The sequence below is a fragment of the Octopus sinensis genome, linkage group LG2 (genome assembly GCF_006345805.1).
Source record: "Octopus sinensis linkage group LG2, ASM634580v1, whole genome shotgun sequence".
Classification (NCBI taxonomy): Eukaryota; Metazoa; Mollusca; class Cephalopoda; order Octopoda; family Octopodidae; genus Octopus; species Octopus sinensis.
In genome coordinates, this window is record NC_042998.1 from 22,993,235 (window position 1) to 23,011,019 (window position 17,785).

Below are 17,785 nucleotides of genomic sequence, written 5' to 3' on the forward strand. Positions count from 1 at the left end.
ACTTTTCACAGATTTTATTCAGCCATTACAGTTTGTATAATACATTGCTAGTGGAGCGTTAAGAGCACCATCCGAGCGTGATCGTTGCCAGAGCAGCTAACTGGCTTCCATGCCTGTGGCATGTAAAAAGCACCATTCGAGCGTGATCGTTGCCAGTGTTGCCTTAATGGCACTTGTGCTGGTGGCACATGAAAAATCATTCAAGCGAGGTCGTTGTCAGTGCCGCTAGACTGGCTCCTGTGCAGCTGGCATGTAAAAAACACCATTTTGAGCATGGCCGTTGCCAAGTACCACCCAACTGGCCCTTGTGCCGGTGGCACGTAAAAGCACCCATGACACTCATGGAGTGGTTGGCGTTAGGAAGAGCATTCAGCTGTAGAAACTCTGCTAAATCAAGATTGGAGCCTGGTGCAGCCATCTGGTTTGCCAGTCCTCAGTCAAATCGTCCAGCTCATGCTAGCATGGAGAGCTGACGTTAAACGATGATGATGATGATGATGATGACTGAAGCTTGTGGCAGTCAACTGTTTTCGAATGGGAGGAGGATGATAATAATTATTTCAAATTTTTGCCACAAGGGCAGCTTGAGGGAGGTGGGGATGAGTTGATTACATTGACCTCAGTGTTTAACTGGTACTTATTTTATCGACCCTGAAAGGATGAAAGGTAAAGTCGACCTTGGCAGAATTTGAACTCAGAACATAGCGATGAGCGACATACCGCTATGCATTTCATCCAATTTGCTAACAATTCTGCCAGTTCGCTGCCTTGAAGGGAATGATAATAATCCTTTCTATTATAGGCACAAGGCCTGAAATTTTGGGGGTGAAGATAAATCGACCCGAGTACATAACTGGTACTTAATTTATTGACCCTAAAAGGATGAAGGGCAAAGTCGACCTCGGCGGAATTTGAACTCAGAACATAATGACGAGTGAAATACCATTAAGCATTTCATCCGATTTGTTAACGATTCTGCCAGCTTGCCGCCTTGAGGATGATGATGATGATAACGACGAGGCTTACACAGCAGAAAAGTTATCGTTTGTCTCAGTGTAGGTGCTAGAAAGTGACAGAAGTGAAGTAAGAATGAAGAAGAGGTTGTTTGAGAAAACTTGGATGGGATTTGGATTTACACCTGTTTGGAAGTTAAAAGTAGGTCAACGAATGAAACAAGGGGAAAAGGTTTATCTGAGTTGAACAGAATTTATACTCACACACTCCCACACGTGAATGGATGGATGGATGAATAGATAAAAGAAACTGATATATGTGTATGTCGCACAATCCTCTATAATTTTAGTAGAGCAGAATTAGAACAGTTTAACATGTAGGGGGCCTCCCCCACTCACAAAAATAGACTTAATGACATAACTGAGATACAAGAGCTTCTGTTGAAAATTGATACTGTGTTATAAGTCTGTTTACTACTTGTCCTACATTAACAGCTCACCCATATATATGTATATATATATATGTGTGTGTGTGTGTGTGTATATATGTGTGTGTGTGTGTGTATATATATATATATGTGTGTGTGTGTGTATATGTATATATACTCTTTTACTTGTTTCAGTCTTTTGACTGCGGCCATGCTGGAGCACCGCCTTTAGTCGAGCAACTCAATCCTGGGACTTATTCTTTTGTAAGCCCAGTACTTATTCTATCGGTCTCTTTTGCCGAACCGCTAAGTAACGGGGACGTAAACACACCAGCATCGGTTGTCAAGCAATGCTAGGGGGGCAAACACAGACACACAAACACACACACACACACATATATATATATATATATATATATATACGACGGGCTTCTTTCAGTTTCCTTCTACCAAATCCACTCACAAGGCTTTGGTTGGCCCGAGGCTATAGTAGCCCAAGGTGCCATGCAGTGGGATTGAACCCAGAACCATGTGGTTGGTAAGGAAGCTACTTACCACACAGCCACTCCTGCACCTATATATATATATATATATTGTTAATGTTTGTTTTTATGGTCAGTTATAATAAAAACAATTTTGCATTAGTGTATTATAAACGTGTCTTTGATGGCACAACAGTGCAAAGTGGACTATAATAACTGTTTTAATTTAATTATTCATAGTCTGATATAATATTTCGGAATATAAAAATTCCTTCTTCAGATATTGCTAGGAATTGATCAAGTCACTGCTATTATCGTTTTTTTTTTTTTTATCTATCCATCCGATTATAGAAGTGGCTCGATCAATTCCTAGCAATATCTGAAGAAGGAATTTTTATATTTCAAAATATTATATTAGACTATCATCATCATCATCATTTAACATCCGTTTTCCATGCTAGCATGGGTTGGACGGTTCAACTGGCGTCTGGGAAGCCAGAAGGCTGCGCCAGGTCCAGTCTGATCTCGCAGTGTTTCTACAGCTGGATGCCCTTCCTAACGCCAACCACTCCGAGAGTGTAGTGGGTGCTCTTTATGTGCCACCTGCACAGGTGCCAGACGAGGCTGGCAAACGGCCACGCTCAGATGGTGCGAATAATTAAATTATAACAACCCATGCTAGCATGGAAAGCAAACATTAAACAATGATGATGAGTTATTATAGTTCACTCTGCATTGTTGTGCCATAAGACATGTTATATTTCACAAACAATACACAATCCTTCCAGCGGACCACAATACTCTCCTAATTTTTACATTAATCCAATGAGTTATTCTAACTTTTGTAGAGTACAAATTTATTATTCTTAAGCCAGAATTTTATTGATAGTGACTTCAAAGTTTCAGCAAGTCTAGCTATCGTAGGGAGAACTTCAATGCATTGGAAGTTACTCTTGACTTTATATAGTGTCTGTTCATTTAAAATCTTCCTTGGGTGTGTGGGTTTGAGTGAGGGACTTTAACTCCTATTTCTAAACAGGTTGATGCTTCGGGCTAATTTAAAATTTAATAGCTATATAATGCTATTAAACCTGGAACCGCCTATGTTATTGTTGTTAATATCATCAATTAGAAATATTCACCACAGATAATATTAACAATAGTAATATCTTATTCCAAATGTAAACATTTGAATATTTGCATATATATATATATCATCATCATCATCATTTAGCGCCCGCTTTCCATGCTAGCATGGGTTGGACGGTTCAACTGGGGTCTGGGAAGCCAGAAGGCTGCACCAGTCTGATCTGGCAGTGCTTCTATGGCTGGATGCCCTTCCTAACGCCAACCACTCCGTGAGTGTAGTGGGTGCTTTTTACGTGCCACCCGCACAAGTGCCAGACGGGGCTGGCAAACGGCCACAGACGGATGGTGCTTTTTACGTGCCACCGGCAGGGGGGCCAGTCGGGGCAGCGCTGGCAACGGACACGGTCGGGTGGTGCTTTTTACGTGCCACCAGCACGGGGGCCAGTCAAGGCGGCGCTGGCAACGGACACGGTCGGGTGGTGCTTTTTACGTGCCACCGGATCAAATCCACTTCATGCAGTAGAATATTTGGTTTGTGTTCTCTTCGTTGTTAGTAGTAATTGCTGAGAGTGATAGAATGATGTTGTAAGAGAACAGGGTTCAAGCTAGTGAGAGCGAGAGAGTGTGGGACGTTGTCAGAAGTTGCTGGTAGGAATTAAATGCTAGCAGTCCTTTCCTTACTAATTGAGTCGTCACGTTATGCCTTGTTCAGTTGCCGACAAGTTACTGATTTTTGCTTGGGATGTGCTTGCTTATATTAAGATCCAGAAGGATAGATATATCATTGAGAACAATAGATCTGGTTGGTGGTCTTGTTACCTCTATTCTAGCTTATGGTGAAGTAGAAGATGTTAGAAAGGGTCAAGTGGTGAAGACATTATTTTGGCCTAGCTAATGCATCTGGGAAATGTAAAACTGCTGTCAGAGAAAAACCATTGTTCCATCGCGGGGGGGGGGGGTTTCTGTAGCAGTGTTGATTTAAATTTGGCTATGGTGGATCAAATCCACTTCATGCTTGCAGGATTCGCTATATATATATATATATATATATATTCCAGATTTTATATGAATTAATATTTACATTTTCCGGGTTTTTCCTATATAAGTAACTTTATCAATTTAATATCATTTTCTGTATGCCTCTACCTATTTTCATTCTGGTAGGATAACATAGGTGCAGGAGTGGCTGTGTGGTAAGTAGCTTGCTTACCAACCACATGGTTCCGGGTTCAGTCCCACTGCGTGGCATCTTGGGCAAGTGTCTTCTGCTATAGCCCCAGGCCAACCAATGCTTTGTGAGTGGATTTGGTAGACGGAAACTGAAAGAAGCCTGTCGTATATATCTATATATATGTGTATGTGTTTGTGTTTGTCCCCCTAGCATTGCTTGACAACCGATGCTGGTGTGTTTACGTCCCCGTCACTTATCAGTTCGGCAAAGAGACCGATAAAATAAGTACTGGGCTTACAAAGAATAAGTCCCGGGGTCGATTTTCTCGACTAAAGGCGGTGCTCCAGCATGGCCGCAGTCAGATGACTGAAACAAGTAAAAGAGTAAAGAGAAAGAGAGAGGCTGCTTTCTGACTGTCGTTGGCTCAAGCAAGATGCCATCAAGCTACAACACCATGTCCTTCCCAGCTAAAATCTTCAATGATACTGCAACATACAAAATATAAATATCTAAACAATTAGGATGGGCTGCTCTCAAAAATACTATTAATTTGAAAGGTTAATAACCTCATGTTGGAATGGTTGTTGTAAAGAAGCTTATAGTTTTTCAGGCTGTTAACCTCAGTGTTGGAGATGGGAGTAACATAATGTGGAAATGAAAGCCCTGTTCTTATTCTACAAATCTCTCTATATATAAACAGCAAAATGTCTGTGTGTGTGTCCTTTATACAAATCCACAATTTTTCAGTTAGAGAGCTCGCACTTTCTATGGTCATTCAAAACCGTCCAAGGGTGGTCGTGCACATCTTTACATTTCCCCAGTCACTCCGCAAAGCCATTAAAAAATCAATAGAAGTGACTTTTTTTGTGAATTTTCTATCCAAAACCCAATCAAAATGCGCGAAACTTGATACGCCAATTGAATGCCAGCTAGCTGCATGTGATTGGTCGGAGATTTGGACAGTACTCGCGTGTATGTGCACACGCACGCAGCTGTATATGCATGCAATAGCATTATGACCCGGCATTGCCGGGTCATAGTGTTAGTCATTAAATAAAAACTATAAATTAATTTCCACTGAGATTAGGGTGCTGTACTAAAACTGAGCTTTATTCTAATTATAGAATCTCCCCTCTCTCCTTATTTCTTATGAATAAACTCCATTTCATTCAGTTGATAATATATTCTGCTTGAGTTACTTTCTTAAGGAGCATCCACTATTAAAACCATGTGGCTCTTAAAAAGTTGATATAAAAATATCTTAAGATTTACAAACCTATCAGACCTATTTAATCTGTAATAGTGTATAAAAGAAAATGTTTATGGAAGTTTCTTTGTTTTTTTTACTTTTTCTGTTTACTCAAAACTGCTTCAAGTTTTATGAGTTGCTTTGAATGATTGGATTTAAATTAACCCTTGAGACCGAAATTAAAATCTCTATCAAATTATCATTACAACATAAATAATGAGATTTTAGTTGGTCAACATAATCATCGTCATCATTTAATGTCCGCTTTCCATGCTGGCATAGGTTGGATGGTTTGACTGAGGGCTGGCAAGCCAGAAAGCTGTAACAGGCTCCAATCTAATCTGTCAAAGTTTCTACATCTGGATGCTTTTCCTAAAGCCAACCACTCTGAGTGTGTAGTGGATACTTTTTATGTGCCACCGGCACGGATGTCAGTCAGGTGGCACTGGCATCGATCACTCTTGAATGGTGCTTTTTATGTGCCACCAGCACAGAGCTAGTCAGGCAGCACAGGACCAGTCAGATGGCACTGGCATTGACTACGCTTGAATGGTGCTGTTTACATGCCACCAACACAGGGGCCAGTCAGGCAGCACTGGCAACAACCACACTCAAATGGTGCTTTTTACATGCTATTATTATCAGACCGATCAGGCAGTAGTCATTAGCCATGACAACGACTTCACTTGCCTCACCAGGTCTTTGCAAGTGTAGTTTATTGCCCAATGATTGAAGGGTACTCTTAAATGGGCTGGTTATGCAACACTGATATAGGTCACAGTTACAGTCTCACTTGGCTTGCCGGGTCTTCTCAAGCACAGCATAAAATAAACTAATCAATACATATACACAAACATACACACGTGTGTGTTTCTGTATGTGTGTGTGTGTGTATATAAATTAGAAAAAAACACATTTTATCAATTCAAAATGAACAAGAAAATTACATATAATAGAAATATTAAAACTAAAATAACAATAATATACCGATGATTAAGTAAATTGCAAAAAAAAAAAAAAATGTATATATTTGGTAGAATAATGACATGTGTTATTATATATATATATATATATATATATAGGCGCAGGAGTGGCTGTGTGGTAAGTAGCTTGCTAACCAACCACATGGTTCCGGGTTCAGTCCCACTGCGTGGCATCTTGGGCAAGTGTCTTCTGCTATAGCCCCAGGCCGACCAATGCCTTGTGAGTGGATTTGGTAGACCGAAACTGAAAGAAGCCTGTTGCATATATGTATATATATATATATATATATATATGTGTATGTGTGTTTGTCCCCCTAGCATTGCTTGACAACCGATGCTGGTGTGTTTAAGTCCCTGTCACTTAGCAGTTCGGCAAAAAGAGACCGATAGAATAAGTACTGGGCTTACAAAGAATAAGTCCCGGGGTCGATTTGCTCGACTAAAGGTGGTGCTCCAGCATGGCCGCAGTCAAATGACTGAAACAAGTAAAAGAGTAAAGAGTATATATATATATATATATATATATATACAATCATCATTTTAACCTCCACTTTTTCCTTCTTGCATTGATGAGGTGGAATTTAATGAGGCTGTGCTTGTATCTATATAAGTATCATTCTCATCATTTAATATCCATTTTCTATGGTGGCATGACAAGATCTGGTGAGCTGCAGAACTGCCTTACACTCAAATGTCATGGTTTCTATGGCTTGATGCCTTTCCTAAAGTCAACCACTTTACATAGATATGAATATCATCATCATTCAACATCCACTTCCCATCATAGCATGGGTTAGAATGTTTGACAGGAGCTAGCAAGGCCAGAGAGCTGCCCCATCCTCCATTTGTCTGCTTTAGCCTGTTCTCTATGACAGGATGCCCTCCTTGGCACCAACGCATATTTAGCTAGATATAAAGTTACTGATATTTTATTACACTCCTTACAAAAATTTTGATTATATTTAAAATTAATTAAAACATGTAACCAGTCTAACTCGTCACAGAATGGTTATCAAATAAATTCTCAGAGCAAATCAGTTTTATATTTCTTTAAAAACTTTCTTGTCTTTTTTTTCCCATTTTTCAGGAAGGCCTCGGAAAGTTCGTCTTGAAAAAACTGAAAATGAACCTTGTAAGCATTTATTTGTATTAATTTTTTCATGTTTGTTTCATTTCAATCAAGATTTACTACTATCAACTTTATTTTTATAATTAGTTATTACATGCTTTCATAAACGATATATTTGATATATTTAATGTATTGATTGTTTGAACTCAAAAGATGGTTCTGAAGAAAGTCCAGTGAACTGATCAATGTCAGCATCCTTAAGAATCTTCATCATCATCATTTTAATGTCCACTTATCTGTGCTTGCACAGGGCAGATGGGATTTGTTGAAGCACCTTTTTTTTTTATTAGCTCTGGTTAATTCTAGAAGACATTTAAGTCATAAATCGCAATTTTTAAACTACAAAAATATTGACTGTTTTGAAAACGATTTTTTTTTTCACATTTCCCATGTATATCATTCATTGATATTTCATACAAATTTGCATTTAGTTTCAAAAAAACTAAAATGTTTATTATTGCAATTGAATAGAAAAGGATAAACTTGCTTTTTCTCAGCGATCCCCATTTGGGAATTTTTTGAAAAATTCATCTTAATTTCCAAAATAATTCACATAGGAAGAAAATTTAAATACTATATATTATTCTAACTCCTAAGACACCTGGCAAAGCCAAAAATTATGAATAAAATAATTTGGCAGTTAATGGGTTAAACCAATTATATCCAGTCTCAAGTATTCTACCTATTTTCTGTTCAGACTGTCCAGATCTTGCCTCTCAAACCTACCCTACAATGTTGTTCTAAAAATAAACAATTAGGCACAGTAGTGGCTGTGTGGTAAGAAGCTTGCTTCCCAGTCACATGGTTCCAGGTTCAGTCCCACTGTGGCACCTTGGACAAGTGTCTTCTACTATAGCTTTGGACCGACCAAAGCCTTGTGAGTGGATTTGGTAGACAGAAACTAAAAGGAGCCCATTGTATATATATATATGTATATATATCTCTGTGTTTGTCTCCTGTCATCGCTTGACAAATGATGTTGATGTGTTTATGTCCCTGTAACTTAGCAGTTCGGCAAAAGAGACTGATATAATAAGTACTAGGCTTACAAAGAATATGTCCTGGGGTTGATTTGTTCAACTAAAGGCGGTGCTCCAGCATGGCCGCATTCAAAATGACTGAAGCAAATTAAAGAATAAAAGACTAAAAAATCACATTATCATCCTCTTAACATACATTTTCCATGCTGGCATGGGTTGAACGGTTTAACAAGAGCTGGTCCGCTGAAGAGCACCTAAAGGTTCCCTGTCTGTTTTGGCATGGTTTCTATAACTGGATGCCCTTCCTAATGCCAACCACTTTACAGAGTGCACTGGGTGCTTTTTATGCAGCACAGGCAAGGGTGCTTTTTACATGGCACCAGCACCTATGAGCCCATAAGAATTAGGGATGCTCAGCTGGAGAGGGATGCTGGGGACATACTTGTATGCAAGGACAACCTCAGTTTTACTTAGCTCGACATATCCTCTCAAGCACAGCAAACTACCAGGAGTCTCGGCCCCCTGTCATCCCCTCTATGAGTCCCAATGTCTTTAGATCCTTTCTCGCCACTTCGTCTCACGTCTTCCTAGGTCTATCCCTTCCATGTGTTCTCTCTACAATTAGAGATAGGCACCTCTTGATACTACTGTCTTCACTCATACATGTTATTAAAATTTATACATATATATTTTTCAATAATATATTATTATTAATATTAGGAAATCAATATCAAAACTCCTCTGAAATATATACACGTGTGAAAAATATTTGTTGTATTAAAAATAGATAAATAAATAAATATAAATACGTATAAAAATATATGTAAATATGTATAAGTATAAATATATAATGTATATGACAGTTTAAAAATTTTGAATTAATTATTTAAAGCATCTTACAATCGTTTCACAGAAGTGTTGTCTCTATAATGAAATCCTATATTGATAAGCATTTATAGACAACGCTTCTGCTCTTCAGAGATATAAAATTTGAATTCTGTATAACATATATATATATAAATACTTTAATAGTATTAATACTTTGATACAATTGAGCACTCAATATAAATTCAGTATATAATATTCTCATTGAATATATTTAACTAAAGATTTATGTTATTAAAATTTCAAAGCTACAAGATAATGCCCGATTAATTCAAAACAGTGTGAATAAATAAGTGTTACATTTGAGGGGGTGATCCAAATGCTAAAGGGTTAATCGTAATTGGTCCACTGCTCGATCGGAACTGGCCTGGGGCTAAACAGCAACAAGAAAAGTGGGGAGACTAGACATTGCTGTCATAAGTGCATGCATTCGTTTATCTTCATAGTAAGCCACATGTTGAAAGTTACATCGTTTTCATTACAGCTCCTTCTCTTCTGCTTCCACCACCACCTCCTCCTCCTCCTCCACCACCACCACCAACAACAACAACAGCAGCAGCAGCAATAACAACAACAACAGCGGCAGAATTAACAGCGACAACAGCGGCAGAATTAACAGCGACAACATCATCGTCATCATCGTCGTCGTCATCATCATCATCATCATCGTCATCATCATCAGTAGTAGTAGCAGCAGCAGCAGAGTCAATAAATGAATTAGTTGGGCTCGCCAATCAATCGGGGTCAGAAAGTACTGAACCTATAGAGTCTGTCTTTGTGGTGTCCTTAGAAGACAAGGAACTTTCGTCTGTGGAAGGTACCTGTGCAAAAAAAATGGAAGGTACCTGTGCGAAAAAAACGGAAGGAAATGCTTCTTCAAATAAAAGTAATTTTTCTTGTAAAATTTGTCATAGAGAATTCACTCAAAAAGGTAATATATCTTTGATTTTTTAATATTGTTGTTGTTGTTGTTATTATTATTAGTATTGGTATTATTATTTAAGGCGGTGAGCTGGCAGAATCGTTAGCATGCTGGATGAAATGCTTAGCAGTATTTCACCCATCACTCCATTCTGAGTTCAAATTCTGCCAAGGGCAATTTTGCCTTTCATCCTTTTGGGGTTGATAAATTATATTTAATATTTTTTTTATGGGGATTTTGCCAGTGTATTGCTACCGATCCTTATTTTTGCTGCCATCTTGTGGAAGGGGGACAACAAGAATGGATATATATATATATATCATCATCGTTTAACGTCCGCTTTCCATGCTTGCATGGGTTGGACGGTTTTGACTGAGGGCTGGCAAACCAAATGGCTGCACCAGGCTCCAATCTTGATTTGGCTGAGTTTCTACAGTTGGATGCCCTTCCTAACTCCAACCACTCCGAGAGTGTAGTCGGTGCTTTTTATGTGCCACCGGCACGGGGGCCAGTCAGGCAGTACTGGCAACGACCTTGCTCGAATCTTTTTACACATGCCACCGGCACAGGTGCCAGTAAGGCGACGCTGGTAATGATCACGCTCGAATGGTGCCTTTTACATGCCACCCGCACGGAACCAGTTGGCTGCTCTGGTAACGATCATTTTCAGATGGTGCTCTTGGCACCCTACTAGCACGGGCACAAGTGCCAGTAAGGCGTTTTTTTGTCCTATACTTTTAGTACTGCCAAATTTTGAAAAGAATGTGAGTGTACTGCAAGTGAAAAAAGGTTGTGGAGCATTGTACAAGATCATGGCTGACTCAAGGCTAAAGGACCACAATTACTCAAAAATATGGAGAGAGAGAAAAAGGAAAAAAAAAAAGAAGTATTCTTTTCAACGTAAATCTATATTGCTTTTGTTTTATTTATTTTTATGTATTTATTTTATTTATTTCAGGAAATCTCAAAGTACACATGAGAGTACATACAGGAGAAAAACCATTTCAGTGCAGTTTTAATGGTTGTGCAAAACGCTTTCGAAACAATGAAAGTTTGCGAAGACATAATCTTGTTCACTTAGGTATGTGCTTTGACTGTCTTTACTCTTTTACTCTTTTACTTGTTTCAGTCATTTGACTGCGGCCATGCTGGAGCACCGCCTTTAGTCGAGCAACTCGACCCCGGGACTTATTCTTTGTAAGCCCAGTACTTATTCTATCGGTCTCTTTTGCCGAACCGCTAAGTGACGGGGACATAAACACACCAGCATCGGTTGTCAAACAATGCTAGGGGGACAAACACAGACACACAAACATACATGCACACATACATATATATATATATATACATACGACGGGCTTCTTTCAGTTTCCGTCTACCAAATCCACTCACAAGGCTTTGGTTGGCCCGAGGCTATAGCAGAAGGCACTTGCCCAAGGTGCCACGCAGTGGGACTGAACCCGGAACCATGTGGTTGGTAAACAAGCTACTTACCACACAGCCACTCTTTAGTCATGATTAATCATTTTTTTCCCCTGCCTTCCTCTTTTAACTAATTTCCTAGTCTTACATTAATAATGAAATTATTGTGTATAGTGCTCAGGTGTACTACAACTCATCAAAGGTGTATGTACAGTACATAGAATTATGTACAAAAGTCAGAAAAGTGAACAGTGTAAGAGTCATGCTATACATGTGTGCATGCTAATGGAGATGGAGATATCAGGTGTAGTGTTGGCGAATGGAGGTTTTAAAGGATGCAATATCTTGGCAACTCTTACATGTTTCTTAATTTATAATTTTCAATAATTTCTCTAAATATATGGCACTGAAAAAAATGTGGTCAGGTAGTTTAAACCCATATAATCAGTTTATAAGTGATGACAGAAAAAAAAAATCCGTTTTATGTTATCGTTGATTTTCAGTTCGAATTAGATAAACAGTTTTCCATGGCTACAAACTCTTAAGAAATGTGTGTGTGTGTGTGAAAGCGGGGTGGGGGGTGTTGACCAGGTGTAGTGTTGGTGAATTTCAGGAAGCATGGAGGTTTTAAAGGATGCAATGTCTCGGCAGCTGACAACTGATGCAGGTAGTTTGTTCCATGCTTCAGCAACTCTGGGTGTGAAAAACATTTCTGAAAGTCATGGGGGCTGTGCTGTTTTTTTTTTACTTTGTAGGCATGCCCACGTGTGTTAGACACATGGAGCTCAAAAAGGTACTCAAGGTGGTTGTTGGGGCACTTCCTCTCCCGGTGTCAGTATTCTCCTTCTCCCAAATAAATCACTTATTATTTCATTTAACAACCTTTTATAATAATCTTTTTCATTTTTTTCTTTTCCCTTTCATAAAATTCTGCAGGAATCAAACCTTTTGCATGTGAAATATGTGATAACAAGTTCTCGAGTAAAATAAGCTTGTTGGAACATGTAGCAATTCACACCAACTCCAAGCCACATGTTTGTCATATTTGTCAGCTTCCTTTCCGTCAGATTAGTTGTCTACGACGCCATCTCATCACTCACTCTTCAGAGAAACCCTTTGAGTGCAACCAATGTGGCCAGAAGTTTTCTCAGATGGTGTATCTAAAATCTCATTCTAAAGTACATACAGGTATCTTCCCGTTTTTCTATTTTCATTAAATCTGTAATTAAAACCTGTTCAGCGTTTTCTTTAATTGAAAATGTGTATAAATGCTGCTTCATTGTTGTATCAGGTTTGCAAGATTCTTGATGTGAGTTTGTGTATTGGGAGGGTCATTTTACCAATAATAACACATGCACAGGTTCAATTCTACTTAATTATTCATCAGTTAAATATTTAACCAACTCATTAACTAATTGATTGTTTGTTTGTTTTTTTTTTATTTATTTTCATCTAGTTTCAGCTCACGAGCTGTGGCCATGCTGGGGCTCCGCCATTTGGTAATGGTTAAAAAAATTAATTAGTGGCTTGTTAGTCCAAAGACCTCTTCAGGACATTTTCAAGACCTTTTCAGTGACTTTCTTACACCAAGGTTTACAAGGTGTCAATATAAGTTTTGGTTTTTTTAATAAACAGTGTGGTCAATGCCAGTGCCGGCTGACTAGTCCTGTGCTGGTGGCAAGTAAAAAGCACCATTCAAGCATGGTCGTTACTAGTGCCAACTGATTGACCCTCGAGCCAGTGGCATGTAAAAAGCACCTACTACACACTCGGAGTGGTTGGCATTGGGAAGGGCAACCAGCTATTGAAACATTGCCAGATTGGATTGGAGCCTGGTGCAGCCTTCTGGCTTGCCAGCTCTCAGTCAGACCATCCAACTCATGCCAGCATAGAAAGCAGACATTAAATGATGATGATGATGATGATGAATGGTGCTTTTTAAGTGCCAGTCAGGTGGCACTGGCATTGGCCACACTTGAACAGTGCCTTTTATGTGCCAGTCATGCGACGCTGGCATCGGCCACGACTACTATTTCACTCGGTTCAACAGGTCTTCACAAGCATGGCATACTGCCCAACGACTGATACCAGCAACTTGGGGAAATATTTTTGGAACTCTTTGTGTCTTACAAGATTTGCATCAAACCGTGAATATGGCTAATGATAACTAATCAGCTATGTCCTGAGTTCAAATGCCACCAAGGTTGACTTTGCTGTTCATCATTTCGTGGTCAATAAAATAAGTACCAACGGAACACTGGGCTCGATGTGATTGGCTAGTCCCCTCCCCACAAATCTGAGGCCTTGCGCCTATAATAAAAAGCATTATATTAGACAGTATTCTGAATTCTAAAGGGTTTAACCCTTTAGCGTTCTCATTATTTTGTCAAAAGCAATGTTCATTTAAGTTAAGTTAATTTTTTTGGCTCAAAAAGCAAAAGCAAGGCCATGTAGGGGGACATGTTGTTATGTACAGGGTGGTGTTCATGCAAAGAGTTCAGACCATTTCTGGTCAAGGGAGACTTTGAACCGAGCGGTTGTTGGCATCTTCACTATCTCGTCCGGCAGCTTATTCCACGGATCCGCAACCCGGACAGAGAAAGCCCCTCTCCTTCGATTGAGATGAAATCGTCGCAGATAGAGCTTTTCGGAGTGACCCCACAGCCGACGCTCTGGAGCAGGAGTGAAGAACAGCTCTTTCGAGAGGTTACACTTTCCGCTTATGATGTTGTGAGCAAATTCACATTGTTTTGTAACTTTAAGAGTTTGTATGAGGTAACAGTTAAGTTTTAGAATGACAATGTAGGGTTAGTGTGAGAGGCCTGATCTGACCGTTTTGAACATAAAACAAGTAGAAAATTTTGGCCAGATATGGCTGTTTTGAATGCCAGAGGGTTTAAGCAAATTTATATTTTGATTGTGACAGTTTTCTTTTCTAAAATATATACTTTTTTAATATCAATTTCCAGGTGAAAAGCCATTTGTCTGTGATCATTGCAACCGTGGGTTCGCTCACCAGTCAGATGTAACTAGGCATAAGATCATTCATACAGGTAACTTCTTTCTCCTTTATATAAACTTATTCTTCATGGTAGCCATTCAGAATACTCAGTATTTTTCTTGTTTTTTTTTGTATATTTGTATTTATATCTTTAAGACATGTCAACTTGAATCTGTTCTTGTAACTAATTAAATTATTATTATTATTATTATTATTATTTCTGTGTAGTACATCGGTATTCTTTGCAGAAGGTTATATATATATATATATATATATATATTAAAATTGAATAAGGGTAGAAATTGATATTAATCAATTAAAACCAGTGGCCTAGTATATTAAAAAAAATCCGAAGATTAAAATATTTTTTACATACAAAATTTAAAGGACTGACCACTAAAAGTGGACGGTCAATATGCTAGATATAGACGTCAAAATCGCTATTTTCCACGAAGAATGTGTTCTCAAGAAAAAAACTCAGCACAAAACCAAAGTGTAAAAAATAAGCAAAACAAATGAAAATATACGAAATCAAAAACATATGCTGATGATCTTGCAGATTTTCGCGTATGCATATCCGTGAATATTAACGAGTGACACTGATCGGTACATAGGTAATCGTTTTTTATTTTGTATATTTTCATTTGTCTTGCTTATTTTTCACACTTTGGTTTTGTGCTGAGTTTTTTCTTGAGAACACATTCTCCGTGGAAAATAGCGATTTTGACATCTATATCTAGCATATTGACCGTCCACTTTTAATGGTCAGTCCTTTAAATTTTATATATATATATATATATTATATAGAGGGCATTACTATACATAAATGCCACACGCTAGGAGGGACTCTTAAAGTCAAAACTACCAAAATAAATAAACACATCATACCAAATGCTACTCTCAAAGCAAGTCATTTAAAAACGTTTTTAAGTGACTTGCTTCAAGAGTTGCATTCAATACGATGTATTTATTTATTTTGGTAGTTTTGACTTTAAGAGTCCCTCCTACCTTGTGGCATTTATGTATAGTAATGCCCTCTATATAATATAAATAAATATATTTAAGTGAAAAAATTTATGGATTTTTTTCTCTTATGGAGTTTTTCATGCTAACTACTTAATAAATTCTTATAAAGATTTTATCCGATTTTTAAATTGTATATATATATATATATATATATATAATTAGCATTAAAAACACCCTTCAGTTGCTGGGCAGTATGCCATGCTTGTGAAACCTGTTGAACCGAGTGAAATAGTAGTCGTGGCCGATGCCAGTGTGGCAAATGGCAGTGCCACCTGACTGGCACTTAAAAACACCATTCAAGCGTGGCTGATGACAGTGCTGCCTGACTGGCTCCTGTGCCAGTGGCATGTGAAAGCACACACTCTTGGAGTGGTTGGCATTAGGAAGGGCATCCAGCTGTAGAAACCTTGCCAAATCAGATTGGAGCCTGGTGCAGCTTTCCGGTTTGCCAGTTCTCAGTCAAACCATCCACATAAATTTGGTGGGAAGGGTAAAATCAACTAAAGCAGTCACAAGTACTCAAACAGTATTTTTTTTTAATCCAAGAAACTGCTAACGATATTAATGACAATGTTGATAATTTCATGTAAATAAGATTTTTTTTTTTTTTTTTTTTCCCAGGAAAGAAGCCATTTGTTTGTAATTTATGCCATGCACGATTTAGTGACCCTTCCAGCAAAAGACGCCATGTTAAAGAACATTTGGGTTCGAAACCCTACACTTGTGAACTCTGTGGTGATTCTTTTAAAAGGGCTGGACAATTAAAGGTCCATACGACGCGTAAGCATTCAGAACATGAGGGCAATTTTAAGATCTCTAAACAAGACGCCAAATCTACCTCTCAATTCTCATATAAGGAAAATGACCGAATTCCAGCTGGAGCTGTTTCTCGAGTTGCTGTCGACAATAAACCAACAGCATATCATAAAAAAATTGCCCAAATAGTTGAAGGATTAACAGGTAGTGAAGTGACACATATAGCCACACCAGTGAACAGTGGAGATGTTATCTTAGAAGAAACAGATGGCTCGAGTTCACAGACAGTGGCTCAGGTGGTGGCTACGGCAATGCAGTCTGCTGGCATCGGCACCATCTCTGAAAACGAACGAGAGCAGTTCTCGGCTATGTGCGAAGCTGCATCACAAGAACACTCTGCTAACTACGAGAACACAGCGAATCAGATTGCCGCGACAATCGTCGAACAAGATCTTCCTTCGTTAATTGAAAACACTACCGATGGTGCCACAGTAATAACTATCGTCAGCTTGGAAGATGTTGAACAGAATCCCAACCAGACCTGTACGGAGCAAGTAGAGGTGCCAGTTGAATACGCTCAGCAGCTTATAGAGAACGTAAAAGGTGAAGATAATCAGCCACACTTTGTTGAAGTTCAGTTTGAAGAGAACAACGAGTCAGTAAAGCAGGAAGAAATAGCAACAGATTCCCAACATCTTCTACAAAGTGATAAACTCGAAGGTCCAGTAGATTTTGTATCAAAACCAGATTTCAGTAGCCAGGAATATTATGATTGGCTGTCTAACTTCACAGAAGTTTGCAAAGTCATGCCAATGCCATTGAGTCCTGATCTTTTCCAAAAGATCAGTCAGGTTCACAAGACCCTGTCTGATGTGATGGCAACACCAAGCGGTGTTTTAGCAGACAAAGACAATTTTAGAATCCTTATGTATATTTCAAGTGATCTCCATACAATCATCTGTGAACATTTATCATTTGTATTACAGAATTTAGACAGTGAAGAAAACACTCAAATGCAATAGTCTTTTATAAATTATGAAAAATACTGGGTGCAAGGTTAAGGCTGGATGACTTTAAAGCTGTCTATGTAGAAAAGGAGATAATTTCACATGCCTCGACCTACCTGACAAACAAATAGCTTCCACTCGTCCTTCAGGGTCGAGTGGTTGGCAGTCATGAAAAGAATCTAATCATTAAAAGTTGGGGAAAAGCATTGTTGGAATAATATGCATATGTATAAATTTCTAAAAAATGTAATTTCCCAGCAACATGTGCATGATAAAACAAATAAAAATATAAATGGAAAAAA

At 38.5% G+C, this 17,785-nt stretch overlaps 1 protein-coding gene across 1 annotated transcript in view; it reads left to right on the forward strand.

The window, feature by feature from the left end:
- Window positions 1-17,785, forward strand: part of LOC115222730 — a 45,817-nt gene that overhangs the window by 27,934 nt on the left and 98 nt on the right. The window contains exons 4-9 of the mRNA XM_036511961.1: window positions 7,443-7,487; window positions 9,834-10,280; window positions 11,230-11,352; window positions 12,630-12,881; window positions 14,663-14,746; window positions 16,342-17,785. The exon at window positions 16,342-17,785 is cut by the window's right edge and continues 98 nt beyond it. Of these exons, the coding sequence (XP_036367854.1) occupies window positions 7,443-7,487; window positions 9,834-10,280; window positions 11,230-11,352; window positions 12,630-12,881; window positions 14,663-14,746; window positions 16,342-17,498 (2,108 nt within the window). The 3' untranslated portion in view covers window positions 17,499-17,785. The remainder of the gene's footprint in view (window positions 1-7,442; window positions 7,488-9,833; window positions 10,281-11,229; window positions 11,353-12,629; window positions 12,882-14,662; window positions 14,747-16,341) is intronic.